Source organism: Heteronotia binoei, chromosome 5 (genome assembly GCF_032191835.1).
Source record: "Heteronotia binoei isolate CCM8104 ecotype False Entrance Well chromosome 5, APGP_CSIRO_Hbin_v1, whole genome shotgun sequence".
Lineage (NCBI taxonomy): Eukaryota > Metazoa > Chordata > Lepidosauria > Squamata > Gekkonidae > Heteronotia > Heteronotia binoei.
In genome coordinates, this window is record NC_083227.1 from 24,363,367 (window position 1) to 24,381,007 (window position 17,641).

Here is a 17,641-nt window from a genome sequence, read left to right on the forward strand (position 1 = left end):
TTCCCTTCCTTTGAACTGTCCCGTTTGTTGTTATGTAAAATGACCCATTAGCCAGTGGTACTGAAAACAAACTTACTTGCCGAGTAGAATTGCCGTGCTTGAGATAGGAAAGCGATGCATCAGAAGCTTGTTAAGAGAAAAAAGAGCAAGCGGTCGGGTGTTCACCTCTTGCTGCCATAATAGTGATCATGGCGGCAGAGCTTCTGGGCATACAAGAAGGACAGGAACAGCCGCCACTATGCCCCTGGCTTCTTGCAAAGCCCCATGTTGAAAGGAACCCCCTTCAGGGTCTCCCTGAAGATGCCACGTCTGTGGCACCTCTCCAACTGCCTGATTCAGGGGGGCCGCTAGAGACAAGCTCCGCGGACCCCCACTGAGCTCAAGGCGACATAACCCGGAAGTCCCCCAGAGGGTTCCTGTCAGGCCCACGAGTAAGTCTGCTTTAATCTCCCTCTCTCTTGCTTCCGTTGCTTTGCCAGGCTTGCTCAATCACACAGGAGCTACAGAGCATCGACTGAGGCTCCTCCCTTGGGGAGGAAGAAGAGCTTGCTTTGCCAGGCTCTTTCAATAGCACTATAATCAACAAAAAGGGATCACAATTGATAAGACAGGCAATGAAAGAAACAAATACTGTGATGTCCTGGCTAACAATGTTTAATAAAAGCATTTTAAACCCTTTTTAATATCTTTTTTTGTACTTCACTGGAAATAACTATTTCACATAACAATATTGTCACAGAGGTCCATTCTCACATTCCAGTATTACAAGAAAGTTCCATAAGTATTTGTTTCTTTCATTGCCTGTCTCTCAATTGCACAGCAGAGCTACTGAGCCAAGCTTTTTTTCCTTCTATTGGCTGAGGTTCTGCCCCTGATCCCCTGGGAAGGGAGGGAAAGAGCCAGAGCTTTCTTTGTCCAGTTCCCTTGATCGCATGGGAGAGATACAAAATCTTTAACTGTGTTTGTCTGTCTCCTTTGTAAGTTTATATCACCACTATTCTGGCATTACATTCTATGACACACACGGCCCCGCCCAACAAGATCTTATTTATGTCAGATCTGGTCCTCATAACAAATGAGTTTGACACCGCTGTTCTAAACGGTAACACCGCAGAGTTTCTAGAGCATCAATCAATGCACTGCTGTCTTGTCTAGGTTTTTACCTGGTTATGGCATCAGCATGTACCCTGATGTCATTTCCACCCCTTGACTTTACTCTAAAGCTCCCGAGGATGCTGTGGTGCCGTTTGGCATCCCTAGCAAAATGGATGCAGGAAAAGGGTCGGTCTGAGGTCGTTCCCAAGATGTGAAGAGGCTGTAAAGTCAAGTGTCCTTCCACAATTAAGGTAGCCATTTCTGAATTGATACAGACCCAAAGGTGATGTTTACTAGAGTTTTCTGCAGCACCTTCTGCTCCGTGTGGAGGAGAGCCAGGAGTAGCTATTTGCACTGTGGTAGAAACAAATGGATGCCAGGAGGGGCAGTGGCTCAGGGGTAGAGCATCTGCTTAGCATGCAGAAGCTCCCAGGTTCAATCCCCAGCATCTCTGGTTAAGAGGACGTCGTAGACCAAGGGTCTAAGTAAAAGTAACATCTAAATAAAAGGCAAGTTCATTTAGAGAAGGAGTGGTGGCTTAGTGGTAGAGCATCTGCTTTGCATGAAGAAGGTCCCAGGTTTGATCCCCTACATCTCCAGTTGAAAGAATGAGGTAGACCAAGGCAAAAGTAACATTTAAGGAAAAGGCAGGTTCATTTAGGAAAGGGCAGTGGCTTAGTGGTGGAGCATCTGCTTGGCATGCAGAAGGTCCCAGGTTCGATCCCCCACATCTCCAGTTAAAAGGTAGACCAAGGGTCTTACTGAGTAAAAGGCAGGTTCATTTAGGAAGAGGCCCTTGGCTCTGGGGGAGAGCCATCTGCTTGGTATGTAGAAGATCCTCAGTTCAATCCCTGGCCTCTTCAGTTAAAGGGATCAGGTGGCAGACAGTGTGAAAGACCTCTGCCTGAGGCCGTGGAGAGCAGCTGCCAGTGCGAGGAGACAATACTGACTTTGTTGGACCAAGGGTCTGATTCAATATAAGGCAGGCTCAGGTGTTCAATGGTGGGTACCCTGGTGCCTGTCTGTGCTACTGCTGTAAGGAATTGTGGGTGGTTTGGGATTGAATGAAAGGATTTGGACACATCTTACCAACCTTCATCTCCACCTCCAGGAGGTAATAAGCCCTCTGGGTTTGAGACAGTTGAGTTCCCCATCTCCCTCTCTTTCCCCCTCTTCTGTAACTTAGACCCAAACAAAACGTGACTGCAGACAAGGGTCCACCCCATGGTTGCCAATGCCATTTTAGAAGTACGAGTTTTAAACAATTGCTGTGAGGCCCCAATCAGAACTGGGCCCATAGTACAGCACCATCAAGAGCTCTTTTCTAAATTACTATTTTTAAAATTTTTGTATTGTGTGTATGTGTGCGTTTGTACACCTGGAAGTCATGCCAACCTCTAGTGACTGACCCCTACTGGGGGCCTGGAGGATATTCAGAGAGGTGGCTGAATAGAGCCTGCCTCCACCTCCTGACTGCTGGTATTCCTTAGAGGCCTCCCATCCAACTACTAGCCAGAGTCGACCCTGCTTTGCTTCTGATGAGATCAGGCTTACCTGGGTTATCCAGGTCAGGGCCACCATCAGGCGCTCTTGTTTTCCTCTCCTCACCTCTTTGGGTGCCAACATAGGTGCAGCGGGGTAGGGGAGAAGGGTTCCTGAGACAACCATGTGCCCAATCCAGGCATCATAGCAATTCTTAAAAGATTGCTAATGCTTCTAAAATGGCGTTGGTGGTGACTTCTGGCCACTGGCACATGGAGTTTTGTCTCGATTCTCAGCACTCAGAGCACAGCAAGTACATTCTGTCCCAATTGAGTCATTAGGAGAAGTGTTCTTCTTGGAGTTGCTTTCAAATCCAGACACATTTTGTATGTATCTGGCAGCACCCCGAATATGTAGAACAGGGGTGGCCAAACTTGCTTAACATAAGGACCCCACAGAATAAATGTCAGATGTTTGAGAGCCACAAGACATGAATGCCAGATGTTTGAGAGCCAGAAGGAAGGAAGGAAGGCAAATAGATAGGGAAGATGGAGGGAGATGTGGAAAGAAAGCAACTTTAAATGCATTCTCCAAGCTGTCAGCTGGTTTGGCTTGGAGAAGTGATTTAAAGGACAAATATTTTTTCCAAGCCAGCCACTGGGGCAGTGAGGACTTTGAGAGCCACACAATATGTGTGAAAGAGCCACATGTGATGTAGAAGAAGAAGAAGAAGAAGAAATTGGATTTGTATCCCATCCTTCACTCTGAATCTCAGAGTGGCTTGCAATTTCCTTTACCTTCCTCCCCTTCAACAGGCACCCTGTGAGGTGGGTGGGGCTGAGAGAGCTCTCACAGAAGCTTCCCTTTCAAGGACAACTCCTACGAAAGCTATGGCTGACCCATGGCCATTCCAGCAGCTGCAAATGGAGGAGTGGGGAATCAAACCCATTCTCTCAAATAAGATCCGCACACTTAACCACTACACCGAACTGTAGAGATCCCCCCGCCCTTGTCTGTAGATGACCTGGTTTTGCTTCTTTCCCAATGGTCCCTTGTTACAGCCATTTTGCTTTTTACGGAGTGAACCTTTATATTAGGGAATCTTCAGGACTGACAAAGACAGGCGATTCATGAGTGCGAGTCTTGCAAAATTGCTAGATTTGAGTCCAGTAGAAGTTAGATATCATCAATAATTGGGGGGGGGTATGGGGTTTCAAGACTCAAAACTCCCTCAAATATGGGTCCTGAACATTGTAATAAACTCTCATAGTGAAACAAAGTGGGAGTCAAGTTCACCTTTAAGACCACCTTGACTCCTACTTTGTTCTACTGCTTCAGACCAACACGGCTGCCCACTTGGATCTTACAGTGGGTGGAAGAGAGACTTCCCCTTGTATGGGGTACAGCCAAATTGATAAATATGATGTATTATTTATGGCAGCCGACTTTGTGAGAATCATTTTGTGCAACATTTATGACCCTTTAGAACAGCATATGTGATGAGAGCTTATGTATTGTTTTCTATTTTGTGGATGTATGTCATGGTAATATTGCTTGGGGGATGTGGAGTGGTATGGTATAGGTCCAGTCTTATCAGATCTTGGAGGTTAAGGAAGGTCTGTACTTGAGTGGAGAACCACCAAGGAAGACTCAGCAGAGGAAGTCAACACCAAACCGCCTCTGTTCCTCCCTTGCTTTGAAAGCCCCTTGCTGGGGTCGCCATAAGGCAGCTGCAACTGGATGCCTCACACATAATGTTTTATTAAATATGGGCACTTGTATGGTCTTCCAACTTGGGGGAAACAATAGTTCTAAAAGGTAACTGCAACAACAGTGGGGTGGGGGGCTAACAGCTGGACAAACAAACATAGAATCCTCCTTACGCTTTGGTGGCTGGGTATGGTGTTTCAAAAAAAACAGGAGATCCAGGGCTTTTTTTGTAGCAGGAACTCCTTTGCATATTAGGCCACACACCCCTGATGTAGCCAATCCTCCAAGAGCTTACAGGGCTGTTAGTACAGGGGCCTACTGTAGGTTCTTGGAGGATTGGCTACATCAAGGAGGTATGGCCACATATGCCAAGAAGTTCCTGCTGCAAAAAAAGCCCTGAGGGAGATCCATTTATAGATCTCCAGTTTCGGTGTCTAGTTTGGCACTTAAAGCCATGTGCATGTTGGCCCCCGCAGTCTTTTCTCCTAACTGTCTTCATCTGAGATAGGAAAAAGGACCCACTGTATTTCAGCGCTCAGGTTACAAATGTGCCAAGAACACAGTCTGGGAACCAGGATGAGATGGTGGCGGATCAAGGGTATCAGGGACTTTGGAAATGCTTCATCGAAAACTGTAGAATTAATTCCTATGTACGGAGAGTCCTGTGGCCATTCTCGTATGTTGTGAACCCAACGTTTTGCCAAACTTGCGTGCTGTTCATTTTGGTAGCCAATTAAAAAAAGCTCCCTTTCTGACACACTTTCCCGGGATCATCTTTCTTCTTTAAAAATTTACACATGTATACCAACAATACAAACAAGTCATTTGCAAGAAGTGTCTTCAAGAGGGAGGTTATGTGGGAGGAGAAATCCTATTTCCAGTAGGGTTGCCATCTCCAGATTGGGACATTCCTGGACATTTGAAAGTGGAACAACCACAAAGATAGGAGGAAAGAAACTTAAGCCAACAAAACAGAAACCTCCAAAGGAAGTTTGGAATACTAAGGAGCCAAAGGTTAAAAACATCAATAGTTGTGGACAAAAGTACACGTGTTTATTACAAAAATGTATTGTAGGGGCCCAAATGAAACTTCATAAAAATCACAGAAGTGACAAATGCACATGAAAGGTACGTAGATGACCAGACACGTTTCAGCCTGCAGAGGCCTCCTTAAGAGGTCAAATAGAACAAAGTCCCAATTACATAGGGCTTTTTTTGTAGCAGGAACTCCTTTGCATATTAGGCCACACCACCCTGATGTAGCCAATCCTCCAAGAGCTTACAGGGCTCTTAGTACAGGGCCTACTGTAAACTCCAGGAGGATTGGCTGCATCAGGGGTGTGGGGCCTAATATGCAAAGGAGTTCCTGCTACAAAAGAAGCCCTGCCTGAGTGACTTATGAATCAATAAACTATTAAGATAGGACCCAAAACAGAATGTTCCAATATGGAAATCAAATACAACATATTTGGAAGGCCACAACTGTCACTGGCCTTATGTCAGCAGCAATTACATATACAGCAAAAAGTCCTGCAAATATTTACCTTCCAGTTTAAGTCTTAAGAGTAAAATCCCCATATTAGGGCCAGTGTAACCTCAGTATGTATCAGTTTAACAAGGAAGGGATTGGTTACTCTCAAACTCCTTTTTATTTTAAAGAGGTTTTTGGGATCAGAATGATACCAAGGACCCTGATGCATTTTGTAGCAATGGGGAGAGGTATTTTTTGCCCTCACACTTTAGCTATAATGTACTGGTTATTATTTGTGGGGAGACGAGCAGGAGGAAAACTGCTGCTGGCAGCCTCGATCTTCATTCTTGCTGGACTACTTTCCTTTTTTTTCACCTGCCCAAAGAAAGCAGGAGTCTCAGCCAATGTCCCCTCTAGTCTGGGCGACTGAGAGGTGATATGATCACCATCTTCAAGTCCTTGAAGGGCTGTCACATAGAGGATGGTGTGGAATTGTTTTCTGTGGCCCCAGAAGGTAGGACCAGAACCAATGGGATGAAATTAAATCAAGAGTTTCCAGCTCAACATTAGGAAGAACTTCCTGACTGTTAGAACGGTTTCTCAGTGGAACAGGCCTCCTCGGGAGGTGGTGGGCTCTCCTTCCTTGGAGGTTTTTAAAAAGAGGCTAGATGGCCATCTGACAGCAATGAGGATCCTGTGAATTTAGGGGGAGGTATTTGTGAGTTTCCTGCATTGTGCATGGGGTTGGACTAGATAACCCTGGAGGTCCCTTCCAAGTCTATGATTCTAAGCTGCAGAGTCTTGTGAGCAAAAATTCTACTTTGTGAGCTACTGGTATTAAAGTTGTGAGCTACTGCATAAATTATTGTGCTCTGGGGTCATCCTTCCTGAACTAGAACAAAAAATGTGTGAGCTGGAGGCTAAAAATCTGTGAGCTAGCTCGTGCTAACTCAGCTTAGAGGGAACACTGGTCTCAGCCTACAGTGGAGGGCAACGACTGTGCTGCTGTATGTTCTGATTTACTGTATGCTGAATTTGAACAAAGCAGGAGTCATTTCTGAGATCTTCTATATCTTTCCTTAGCTCTTCATTATCTTTTCTAATTTTTTTTTTAGAAGCAGTTATCATGTCTCTCACCCCTTTCATCATCCTGGCTTCTACTGCTTCTAAGTGCTCTTGCATTTTCTCCATTGAAGCAGTCCTTGCATGGGTTAACTTATGCTCTGACATTTAAAAAAACACCGAAAATTTTGACCTCTCCAAATTAAATTTAAATTATCAGGTTTGATAGAGTAAGGCTTGCCCTTTTCAATAAGCCTAATTTCGCCGTCCTCAGAGCCTCCTGGGCTCAGATATTAATTTTTGAAGTTTTTATTTCTTCCAAAATGGCGGTCGCGACTTTCTGCTTCCCTTAAAAAATTTTTTTTCCTTCAAAAGGCTTCTAAAATAATTATTAGCGATAATGTCCAATAGCATTTACCTTATAATTGTCACCTCTGTCAGCTTCACCAATTTTTTATGTCCCGAACACTTTAAAAACTTTGTTTAAATTTTGACCTCCTAGCAATGGCCGCCGATGTTTTTCTATGATATTATAGTCCTAGAGTAGGCTAGCTGCTTCAATGATTTCCCTTTTCCATCTGACACTTTCCACTTTTCTTGCCACCAAATCCCATTTTCACTGGTAAAAAGATCTCGCGATGTTTGACGTATTTCCTGTGTTGACTGTGAGAGCTGCAAATCTATGAAGATGGGGCTTCTTCACCAAAACCGCAAGCAGACAAAACAATACATTCCTTTCCACTTTTTAGCACCGTCCTTTAAATTTACAAAATTCAAATTTCGCCTCGTCTCCCCTTCTTCCAAGCTTTCTGAATCTCTATTTCCCACCCTCTGATTTTATTTTGTTTAACTTTAAATAGTCCCGGAATGAAGATAGTCATAAGTACCTTTTTCTGCAGTTATCCAGATCCAATACCGGTCTTGTATAGCTTTAGATGTTTAGCTGTCTCAAAGAAGGTTAGGATCCTGTTGAGCTTATGTCAAATAAATGACTCTGGAAACTTCTGCAGATGATGAATATGCAACTCGTCTCCGGAGACCCCTCAACGGAGTACCCCCCCCCCCCGGACTGCCTTTTAGCCAAGGTAAATCTCCTCAGAGTTTCCTGTGCATATCTTGGACTGATCTCTGACTGAGAAAAGTAGGCAGTAGGCATTAAATTGCCCTCCACTACCCTGAACAGAAGCCCCAGCCTGCTCCCCTTCTGAGAAGCAATTCAGTTCGGCATTTTCCAACCCCGGAAGTCATATTCTTTTATGGAGGGAAATGAAGAACTTGACATGAATAACAACTCCTATTGAGCAGCAAAATATCTGGCTTTATTTAAATGTTCAGAACCAATTTCCCGTAAACAAGCTTCCTATTTATTATTTTTTAAATACACCATTTATATTGTACTTTTCTGCACAAAAGGGCTACCAAGGTGGCTAAAATCTGATTGAAATTTAAATCTGGGAATCCTACAGTTAGAGATAGGGCTGGGATGGTATAGCAGAGTTTCCTCTACTCTAACCGGCAGCAGTTCTCTGGCTGTCCAGGGCCGGGGTGGCCAAATTTGCTTAATGTAAGAGCCACATAGAATAAACGTCAGATGTTTGAGAGCCGCAAGACAATGAAGGAAGGAAGATGGGGAGGCGGAAAGAAAGCAACTTTAATGTGTTGTTGAAGGCTTTCACAGCCGGAGTCCATTGGCTGTTGTAGATTTTCCGGGCTGTGTGGCTGTGGTCTTGGCATTGTGAGACCTGATGTTTTGCCAGCAGCTATGACTGGCATCCTCAGAGGTGTAACCCAGAAAACTGGAGTTCTCTCTGTGTCTGTCTGGAGAAGAGTGTGTGCAAATGAAAGCTCACATCCAGAATAAAACTTTGTGGGTCTGAAAGGTGCAACTGGACCAACATGGCTACTTACCTGAAGCCCAGAGGCTGCTCATCACCAGCCTTTGGAGGCTAGCTGGTTCCAATTTATGCTGGGAATAAGACCTTCCTCTCCAAAGTGCCAAAACGCCTTTTTATTTCCTGCCCAGCTGACCCTCCGGATCAACAGCAGCAGATCTGTGCTCGCTCCGTTCCCAAAGGGGTTAAGTTGACAGAGCTTCACTTCCTAGACAGGGCAGGAGAGAAATGAGGAAAAACAATAACAAGAGTGGAGACTCTTTTCCTGTTGGAGGAAAAGGAGGGGTTTGTTTTGAATGCCTTTTGGCTGCAGAGAGTGGAGGAGGAAGAGAGCCTAAATGAGAGAGGTGAGAAAAGAGGGGAGGAGGCGAAGGCAGCTGTAGGAAGGGCAGGAAATTGGGGGAGAGGAAAAAGGACTCCCTAGGCTACAGCTCCTCCCTCTCCCCATGATTCTGATCCCATCCATAAAGTCCCTGTTCTTCACTTAGGGTTGCCAACCTCCAGGTAGGGCCTGAAGATATTCCAGAATTGCAGGTGATCTCCAGATGACAGAGATCAACTCCAGGTTTGGAAGTACCTGGAGATTCGATGGTGTAGCCTGAGAGAGGGGAGAGACCTTGGTAAGGTGTAATGCCGTTATACAGTCATTCTCTCCAAAAGTGGAATACCTGTTTAAAGTAACTAAATAAGCAATTCATGTAGTTTGGAGATCCATTGTAACTCTGTGAAATCCTCAGTCCCCATCTGGAAGTTGGCAACCCTAACATGGCTGCTTTGGAGGGTAGACTCTGTGGCATCGTAACCTACTATTGTCCCTGTCATCCCCCAACCCTGCCCTCCCCAAGTTCCACTCCCCAAATTTCCTAACTTGGAGTTGGCAACCCAAACAGAGGCCAAAGATCAGCCCATATTGGTCACAACCAATGTCCTCAGCAACCTTTGAGTCTCTTCTCTATATGTGAAGTGTGTGAGAGATCCAGTTGCCTTTCATACGAATGGATCACTTCAGACATCTGGACATGTAATGGCATACACATTACAGTTACCACAATACAAAGCAACTTTTTTCTGTATACCATTTTTAGGGGAGTTTGTCTTACATTCAGGGTTGTCTTTCTTTAGATTTTATGTTTTTATAACTTCACGGTATTTGTGAAGTTATGGAAACATAATATTTTCCAAATAAGTAGAACTGGTTAGGAAAGATAAAATATATTTATAACAAGTTATGGTTAACTTACAAGGAGTAACTGATCAATTGGATTTAAGTAGTGTTGCTTGATAGAAATGTAGTGTGGATTTATATAGCAAAGAAAGACAAAGCTGGTGATTTTGTACCAGGAAATGTTTATGTTTAAATCGATTTATACCCCGCCCAACCCACCGAAAAAATGAAATGCTTTTCTTTTTCTCCTTTTAACCAACATTTTTTGTAAATCAGTATGGTACAGTCTGAGAATTTGTTAACTTGCTACATTTCATGAATTAAATGTGAAATCACACATCTACAGAAGAGGCACAGAGTACAAAGGAAATTGTCCTGTAATGTCTGGATAATTAGAAACTATATGTATATATATATATATAATGGCAACTTCCAGACCTGAGGGTGACTGTTTTAAATTGTCTGGCTTTCTCCCCTATTTTTGATAACAACATTTGTTTAGAGCAAATATTCTAGAGTTTTGTGATGTGAGAACTCATATCTTTGTTGTGTAACCCAGGGGTGAAAAACCCAGGAAGATGTCAGAAAAATCTCCTCACGTCTTCCAGGCTGCATATGTCAAAGACTTCCTACAAAGAAGAGCAGGAGAACACATTAAACAGGAGCCGGTTGAGGGTTCCCTTCAGCAGTGGGAAGTCCAGTGGCAGGAGTTCCTCAGGACAGTGGATTCTCCTCAGTCTCAATGGACGGTCCCACACTTGCCAGAGAAAACTTCACCCTGGGAGGATGCCAAGGGCTTTCTGGCCTCCTTTGAACAAGTAGCCGAAGCCTGTCAATGGCCAAAGGAAGAGTGGGTGACCCAACTTCTGCCAGCCCTCAGTGGAGAAGCCCAGCAGGCCTTTATCAGTTTGGGGGCCAGGGACAGAGGGGATTATGGGAAAGTGAAGGCAGTCATCTTGCAAGAGGACGCCATCAGCAGAGAGAAGATTCGCCAACACTTTAGGTACTTTTGCTACCAGGAGTCAGATGGGCCAAGAGGAACGTACAACCAGCTCCAAGAACTTTGCCGTCGTTGGCTGAGGGTGGAGAAACACAGCAAGGATCAGATCTTGGAGCTCTTGATCCTGGAGCAGCTTCTGAGCGTCCTGCCCCCAGAGATCCAGAGCTGGGTGAGGGAAAGCGGTCCTGAGAGCTGCTCCCAAGCGGTGGCCCTGGCCGAGGAGTTCCTCTTGAGGCAGAGAGAGGCCAAGAGGCAGGAACAGCAGGTGAGGCTAATTTGTTGTGTTGTTTCTATGCAGTGACAGGGCCTCAGGTGAGGAGCTGCAAGCCACTGGGTTGCCAGTCTCCAAGTGGGGACTGGAGATCTCCTGCTTTTATAACTGATCTCCAAACGGCAGAGATCAGCTCCCTTGGAGAAAATGGCTGCTTTGAAGAGTGGACTCTGTGACATTGTACCATGCTAGGGTTGCCAATCCCCAGGTGGGGTCAGGGGATCCCCTGGTTTGGAGGCCCTCCCCCCGCTTCAGGGTCGTCAGAAAGCAAGGGGAGGGGAGGAAAATGTCTGCTGGGAACTCTATTATTCCCTATGGAGAGTTATTCCCATAGAAAATCATGGAGAATTGATCTGCGGGTATCTGGGGCTCTGGAGGGGCTGTTTTTTGGGTTAGAGGCACCAAATTCTCAGTATAGCATCTAGTGCCTCTCCTCAAAATACCTCTCAAGTTTCAAAAAGATTGGCCCAAAAGATGAGCCCCAAAAGAAGGTACCCCATCCTTCATTATTTCCTATGGAAGGAAGGAATTGAAAAGGTGTGCCGTCCCTTTAAATGTGATGGCCAGGACTCCCTTTGGAGTTCAATTATGCTTGTCACAGCCTTGATCTTGGCTCCACCCCTAATGTCTCCTGGCTCCACCCCCAAAGTCTCCTGGCTCCACCCCCAAAGTCCCCAGATATTTCTTGAATTGGACTTGGCAACCCTATACCATGCTGAGCCCCTTCCCTCCTCAAACTCGCCCTCTTCCAGAGACAACCCCAGAGTTTCCAACACAGACCTGGCAACTCTAGATTTAATGTAGGGGCCAGAGTGCTGGGTTTTTCCTGGAAAATTCCCCCCAACTCCAAATATTGAGTAGCTCAGTTGTATGTCAAAATGGATGCTTTGGAGCAGGGGTAGCCAAACTGTGGCTTGGGAGCCACATATGGGTCTTTCACACAGATTGGCCGACTGGGAGGATGCATTTAAAGTTTTTTTCTTTCTGCCTCTTCCTCCCACATCTATTTTCCTCCCTCCCTCCCTTGTCTAGCGACTCTCAAACATCTGACGTTCATTCCATGTGGCTCTTAAGTTAAGCAAGTTTGGCCACCCCTGCTTTGGAGGGTGGACTCCGTGGCATTATATCCTACTGAGGCCCCTGCCCTCCCCAGGCTCCGTACCCAAATTCCAAGAGCTTTTCAAGTTGGAGCTGGCCACCCTACCCATCCTACCCCGCCCCCCGCTTCCTGGCTGCTGGCCAGGGAGGAGTTGGGGCAGATGATTTCTGCAGCTCTTTCCATGATTCTTCCATAGCAAAAGAATTGCTCAACTCCAGGTGGGGAGACAGCCCTCTGCCACTCTCCCCAGCTCTATAGTGCTGCCCTGAATGGGTCTCTCTCTCTCTCTGCCATTTCAGGTGCCCTTGGAGGAGGCATCTGCTTCTGTCCCTCAGGCAGGCCAGGATCCTCCTGAGAGTGGGCAGAGGCAATTCTGTATGGAAACCAAGTGGGAAGATGATGTGAATAGAAGCCAACAGGGTAAGAATGTTCTTTCTGGGTGTAGCTCAACCGTAGGTAGAAGAAGAAGATGATCTAGGATTTATACCCTGCCCTCCACTCTGAATCTCAGAGTCTCAGAGCGGCTTACAATCTCCTTTACCTTTCTTCCCCACAACAGACAGCCTGTGAGGTAGGTGGGGCTGAGAGAGTTCTCCCAGAGGCTGCCCTTTGAAGGACAGCTCTGCGAGAGCTATGGCTGACCCAAGGCCATTACAGGAGCTGCAAGTGGAGGAGTGGGGGGGTCAAACCCGGTTCTCCCAGATAAAAGTCCGTGCACTTAACCACTACACCAAACTGGCTCTGTCTTTCCCTTTTAGGAACCAAGTTTCCCTTCTGCACTTAGAATCTGTTGTCTATATATACTATGTATAGCTATATATACTGTGCATAGCTTGCTGAAACTAGGATCCTACTAGGGAATTTTGCTTGATTCAATGTGTTGTGTTACTATTCACACTTTGCTTCTGTTCTGTTTTTTAGAATTCTTGTTGGTTTCTGCAACCCTAATTCTATTGCATTGCTTCCTGAATGTCCCATCCTGTCTTGTGTATTGACTCATTCTGTATAATCCACCTTGAGTCCAAGTGAAAAAGGGGATGGTAAATAATGTAAATAAATAAATACAGGGCCAAAATTCACTTCTAAAATCAACATAAGGATGTCAAAAGAGCCCTTCTGGATCAGACCACTGGTCCATCTAGTCCATTACCCTGCCTTACACAGTAGCCAGCTAGTTCCTCTGGATGGTCAACAGCAGGGCAGAGAGGCCGAGGCCTTCCCCTCATGTTGAGGTTTAGTGCCTCTGAATGTGGAGAGTCCCCTCTGTCACCATGGCTAATAGCCATCAACAGACATTCTCCATGAATCCCATCTAATCCCCATTTATAGCTGTTTATTCCTGTGGCCATCACTACATCCTGTGGCAGTGAATTCCACTCTCTGTCAGACAGGGGACAATAAGAAGATAAGAACATAAGAAGAGCCCTGCTGGATCACATCAGTGGTCCATCTAGTCCAGTATCCTGTCTCACACAGTGGCCAACCAGTTCCTCTGCAGGGCCAGCAACAGGGCAGAGAGGCTGAGGTCTTCCCCAGATGCGGCTTCCTGGCTCTGAGATTCAGGGGCTTAGTGCCTCAGAACATGGAGGTTCCCCTCAGCCACCATGGCTACTAGCCATGATAGACCTATCCTCATGAATCTATCTAACCTCTTTTTGAAACTGCCTACTCTTTTGGCCATTGCGACATCCCCTGGCAGCGACTCCCAGATTTTAACCAGTCTCTGAATAAAGAAGCAAAGAAATTGCAATAGCTGTAACTGTGAATGCCATGACATCTAGTTTGGTCCACATGAGCTAGCTGAGCTTGAAGACATGTCACCTCCAGAAGCATTTTTCACCTAACTCAAACCTTTCTTTCTTTCTTTCTTTCTTTCTTTCTTTCTTTCTTTCTTTCTTTCTTTCTTTCTTTCTTTCTTTCTTTCTTTCTTTCTTTCTTTCTTTCTTTCTTTCTTTCTTTCTTTCTTTCTCTCTTTCTTTCTCTCTTTCTTTCTCTCTTTCTTTCCTTTCTTTCTCTCTTTCTTTCTCTCTTTCTTTCTCTCTTTCTTTCTCTCTTTCTTTCTCTCTTTCTCTCTCTCTTTCTCTCTCTCTTTCTCTCTCTCTTTCTCTCTTTCTCTCTCTCAAAGAAGGAAGCAGTATGAAAAAGACCCAGGGGCAAAGTTTTCCTCAGGAAGGCTTTGAGTCACAGGAAGCCCTTGAAAGCTCAACAGGAGGCCCACAATGGAATATTTCTTTCCTGGCTGGATTTGCTGAGGGTGAGTAAACACAGTCTGCTTCAGCAACACAGAGGCAGGAAAAGGGAGAGGGGGGGGGTTTGCCAAACTTCCAAATGGGGCCTGGAGATTTCCCATAGTTACAGCCCTCCCCCCACCTCTCCAGCCCTGCCCCATCCCCTTGCAGTCTGTCTTGTGTCAGTGTCAAAGTATGGAGGCAAAGTCCCGATGGCAGCGGGCGCGCCCAGAGCACGCTCGCTTCCCTCCCCGACTTTGTGGAGGCTGCCCAAGACTCAGGAAGCCTCTGCAAAGTCCCGATGGCAGCGGAGCGTGGGGAAGAAGAATAATTGCAGATGTATACCCCGCCCTTCTCTTTGAATCAGAGACTCAGAGCGGCTTACAATCTCCCATATCTTCTCCCCCCACAACAGACACCCTGTGAAGTGGGTGGGGCTGAGAGGGCTCTCACAGCAGCTGCCCTTTCAAGGACAACCTCTGCCAGAGCTATGGCTGACCCAAGGCCATTCCAGCAGGTGCAAGTGGAGAAGTGGGGAATCAAACCCGGTTCTCCCAGATAAGAGTCCGCACACTTAACCACTACACCAAACTGGGAGAGGGGGTGCCTCGTGGCACCCCTAGGCCAAGGGGCGCCCGAGGTGGCTGCCTACTTGGCCTACTCCCACACGCCGGTCCTGTGCACACAGTGTGGAAGCTTCCTCCAGATTTTGCCTCCAGTATAGAAACAGGATCCAATGCACTGTCAGCTATTGGCCTGATAATATTGGCTTTGTAGGATGCTCCCTTGGGTATTTTTTTCCTGTTCCATTCAAGACACTTTGGATTTTTATTCCCAAGGCTGAATGAGCAAGCTGGAGCCACATGGGAATCGCTGTCTTAGACCAACACCCTCCTGACCACTGCAGTACACTGATGGTAGAAAGTACCATCCAGTGGCAGCCAGCTTATGGGACCCCATAGATTTTTGAGGCTAGAGACATTCAGGGGTGGTTTGTCATTGCCTGCCACTATGGGACACCCCAGGACTTCCTTGATGGTCTCCCACTCCCATCCAAACACTAACCAGGGCTGACCCTGCTTAGCTTCCAGCATCTGATGAGACTGAGCTGGGAACTGGACAAACTCTCATGGAAGGTACGTCCATCAGTGGCCATTGGCTATGGTGACGAATGGGAACCTCCACATTCAGAGGCTGAAAACCTCTGAAGACCAGGGCCAGGAGGCAACATGGGGCACTGTGTACAATTCTGGTCACCACACCTCAAAAAAGATTTTATAGCACTGGAAAAAGTGCAGAAAGACAACAACAACAACAACAACAACAAATTTTATTTGTATCCCGCCCTCCCCGCCGGAGCAGGCTCAGGGCGGCTAACAACATAGTTCAGGGTTGAATTATACAAATGGATAAAATTACATTAAACATTATAAGCATTTAATTAAAATCTGGTTAAGTTTTAAAAAAGGCAACGAGAATGATTCAAAGGTTGAAACACTTTCCCTATGAAGAAAGGTTAAAACGCTTGGGACTCTTTGGCTTGGAGAAATGTCTACTGACGGGTGACATGATAAAACTTTACAAGATCATGCATGGGATAGAGAAGGTGGAGAAAGAAGTACTTTTCTCCCTTTCTCACAATATGAGAACTCATGGGCGCTCAATGAAATTGCTGATCAGTCAGGTTAGAATGGATAAAAAGAAGTACTTCTTCACCCAAAGGGCGATTAACACGTGGAATTCACTGCCACAGGAGGTGGTGGTGGCTACAAGCATAGACAGCTTCAAGAGGGGATTGGATAAGCATATGGAGCAGAGGTCCATCAGTGGCTATTAGCCACAGCTTATCGTTGGAACTCTCTGTCTGGGGCAGTGATGCTTTGTATTCTGGGTGCTTGTGGGGGGGACAACAGTGGGAGGGCTTCTAGTGTCCTGTCCCCACTGGTGGACTTCCTGATAGCACTTGGGGCTTTTTGGCCACTGTGTGACACAGAGTGTTGGACTGGATCGGCCATTGGCCTGATCCAACATGGCTTCTCTTATGTTCTTAAATGCCTCAGCCTCTATGCCCTGTTGTTGGACCTCCAGAGGAGGCCACTGCGTGAGGCAGGATGCTGGTCCCACAGGGCTCACCTGATGTTCTTATTTCTTTGCAGCCAAAGCCTGGATGTCCAGAAGTGAGGGGGAGACATACGTTACCCACAATTCAGAACTGGTGGGACCATGTGGGACACTGCTGTGGACAGTGAAGCAGGACACGTCTCCGGAAATCAATCTGGTGGAGGAAGCAGAGGAAGGACACAAGACCCCCAAGGACACTCAAGCTCAGCCCAGAATTGATGCTAGTAAGAACCAAAACACCTCTGGTGCTTTTGGGAAAAGCTTCAGCCAGAACCCTGGCTTTGTGAAAATCATTCATCCGGGAAGAAAAGTGCATAAATGCTTGGTCTGTGGGAAATGCTTTTTTTCCAACTCAAACCTTATCGTCCACCAGAGAACCCACACGGGAGTGAAACCCTATAAGTGTCTGGAGTGTGGAAAGAGCTTCAACCGGAGCACCAATCTTACCACACATCAGAGAATCCATACAGGGGAGAAACCATACACGTGCCTGGAGTGTGGAAAGAGTTTCAGTCGGAACCACCATCTCGCCTCGCATCAAAGAATCCACACAGGGGAGAGACCTTATAAATGCTCCGACTGCAGCAAGACATTCTGTGACCAGTCAAGCTTTATTAAGCACAAGAGAACTCACACTGGGGAAAAACCCTATAAATGCCTGAAGTGCGGAAAGAGCTTCGGACAGAACACAACCCTTGTTAAGCATCAGAGAATCCACACTGGGGCAGAATCTCCTATATGAACATTTCACCTATTGGTAGTTGGGTTTCTGCGGCTCAGGAGTTAGTGAAAGAAGGAGGACCTTTTTGGTACTTGCCCCGCCTTTATGGAACTATCTGCCTATGGTTCTATGGCCATTAGGGGGCTCTGGCTATATGTTGTAGTTTGGATGGTTGGAATAACACTATGTATTTTTATTGTTTTGACCCACTTTGGAGATTCTTCTGGTTTGAAAGGCAATGTCATATGGAAAACAATAAAACTTTTTATGGGCTCAACCCTGCAAACATCCAAATTCACATGGAAGAATTTAAAAAAAAAAACC

At 46.0% G+C, this 17,641-nt stretch overlaps 1 protein-coding gene across 5 annotated transcripts; it reads left to right on the plus strand.

Annotated features, from left to right (window-relative positions):
* The first annotated feature begins 8,952 nt into the window (after positions 1-8,952).
* On the plus strand, positions 8,953-17,641 carry LOC132571191 (zinc finger protein with KRAB and SCAN domains 1-like). Of its 5 annotated transcripts, none has more exons than XM_060237887.1 (5): positions 8,976-9,059; positions 10,437-11,142; positions 12,547-12,667; positions 14,373-14,501; positions 16,632-17,641. In XM_060237887.1, the coding sequence occupies exons 2-5, from the start codon at positions 10,456-10,458 to the stop codon at positions 17,336-17,338; spliced, it is 1,644 nt and encodes a 547-aa protein (XP_060093870.1). In that variant the 5' UTR covers positions 8,976-9,059; positions 10,437-10,455; the 3' UTR covers positions 17,339-17,641. The 5 variants fall into 5 exon arrangements, with proteins under 5 accessions (XP_060093873.1, XP_060093870.1, XP_060093872.1 ...); XM_060237889.1 differs by having other exon boundaries at positions 14,376-14,501; XM_060237888.1 differs by having other exon boundaries at positions 9,029-9,332.

Excerpts from the sequence above, each read along its gene's own strand:
- LOC132571191 (XM_060237887.1), top strand. The coding sequence starts at position 10,456 with ATGTCAGAAAAATCTCCTCACGTCTTCCAGGCTGCATATGTCAAAGAC. Across the intron at positions 11,143-12,546 it reads CCAAGAGGCAGGAACAGCAG|GTGCCCTTGGAGGAGGCATC; the intron begins GTGAGGCTAATT and ends CTGCCATTTCAG. Across the intron at positions 12,668-14,372 it reads TGTGAATAGAAGCCAACAGG|AAGGAAGCAGTATGAAAAAG; the intron begins GTAAGAATGTTC and ends TCTCTCTCAAAG.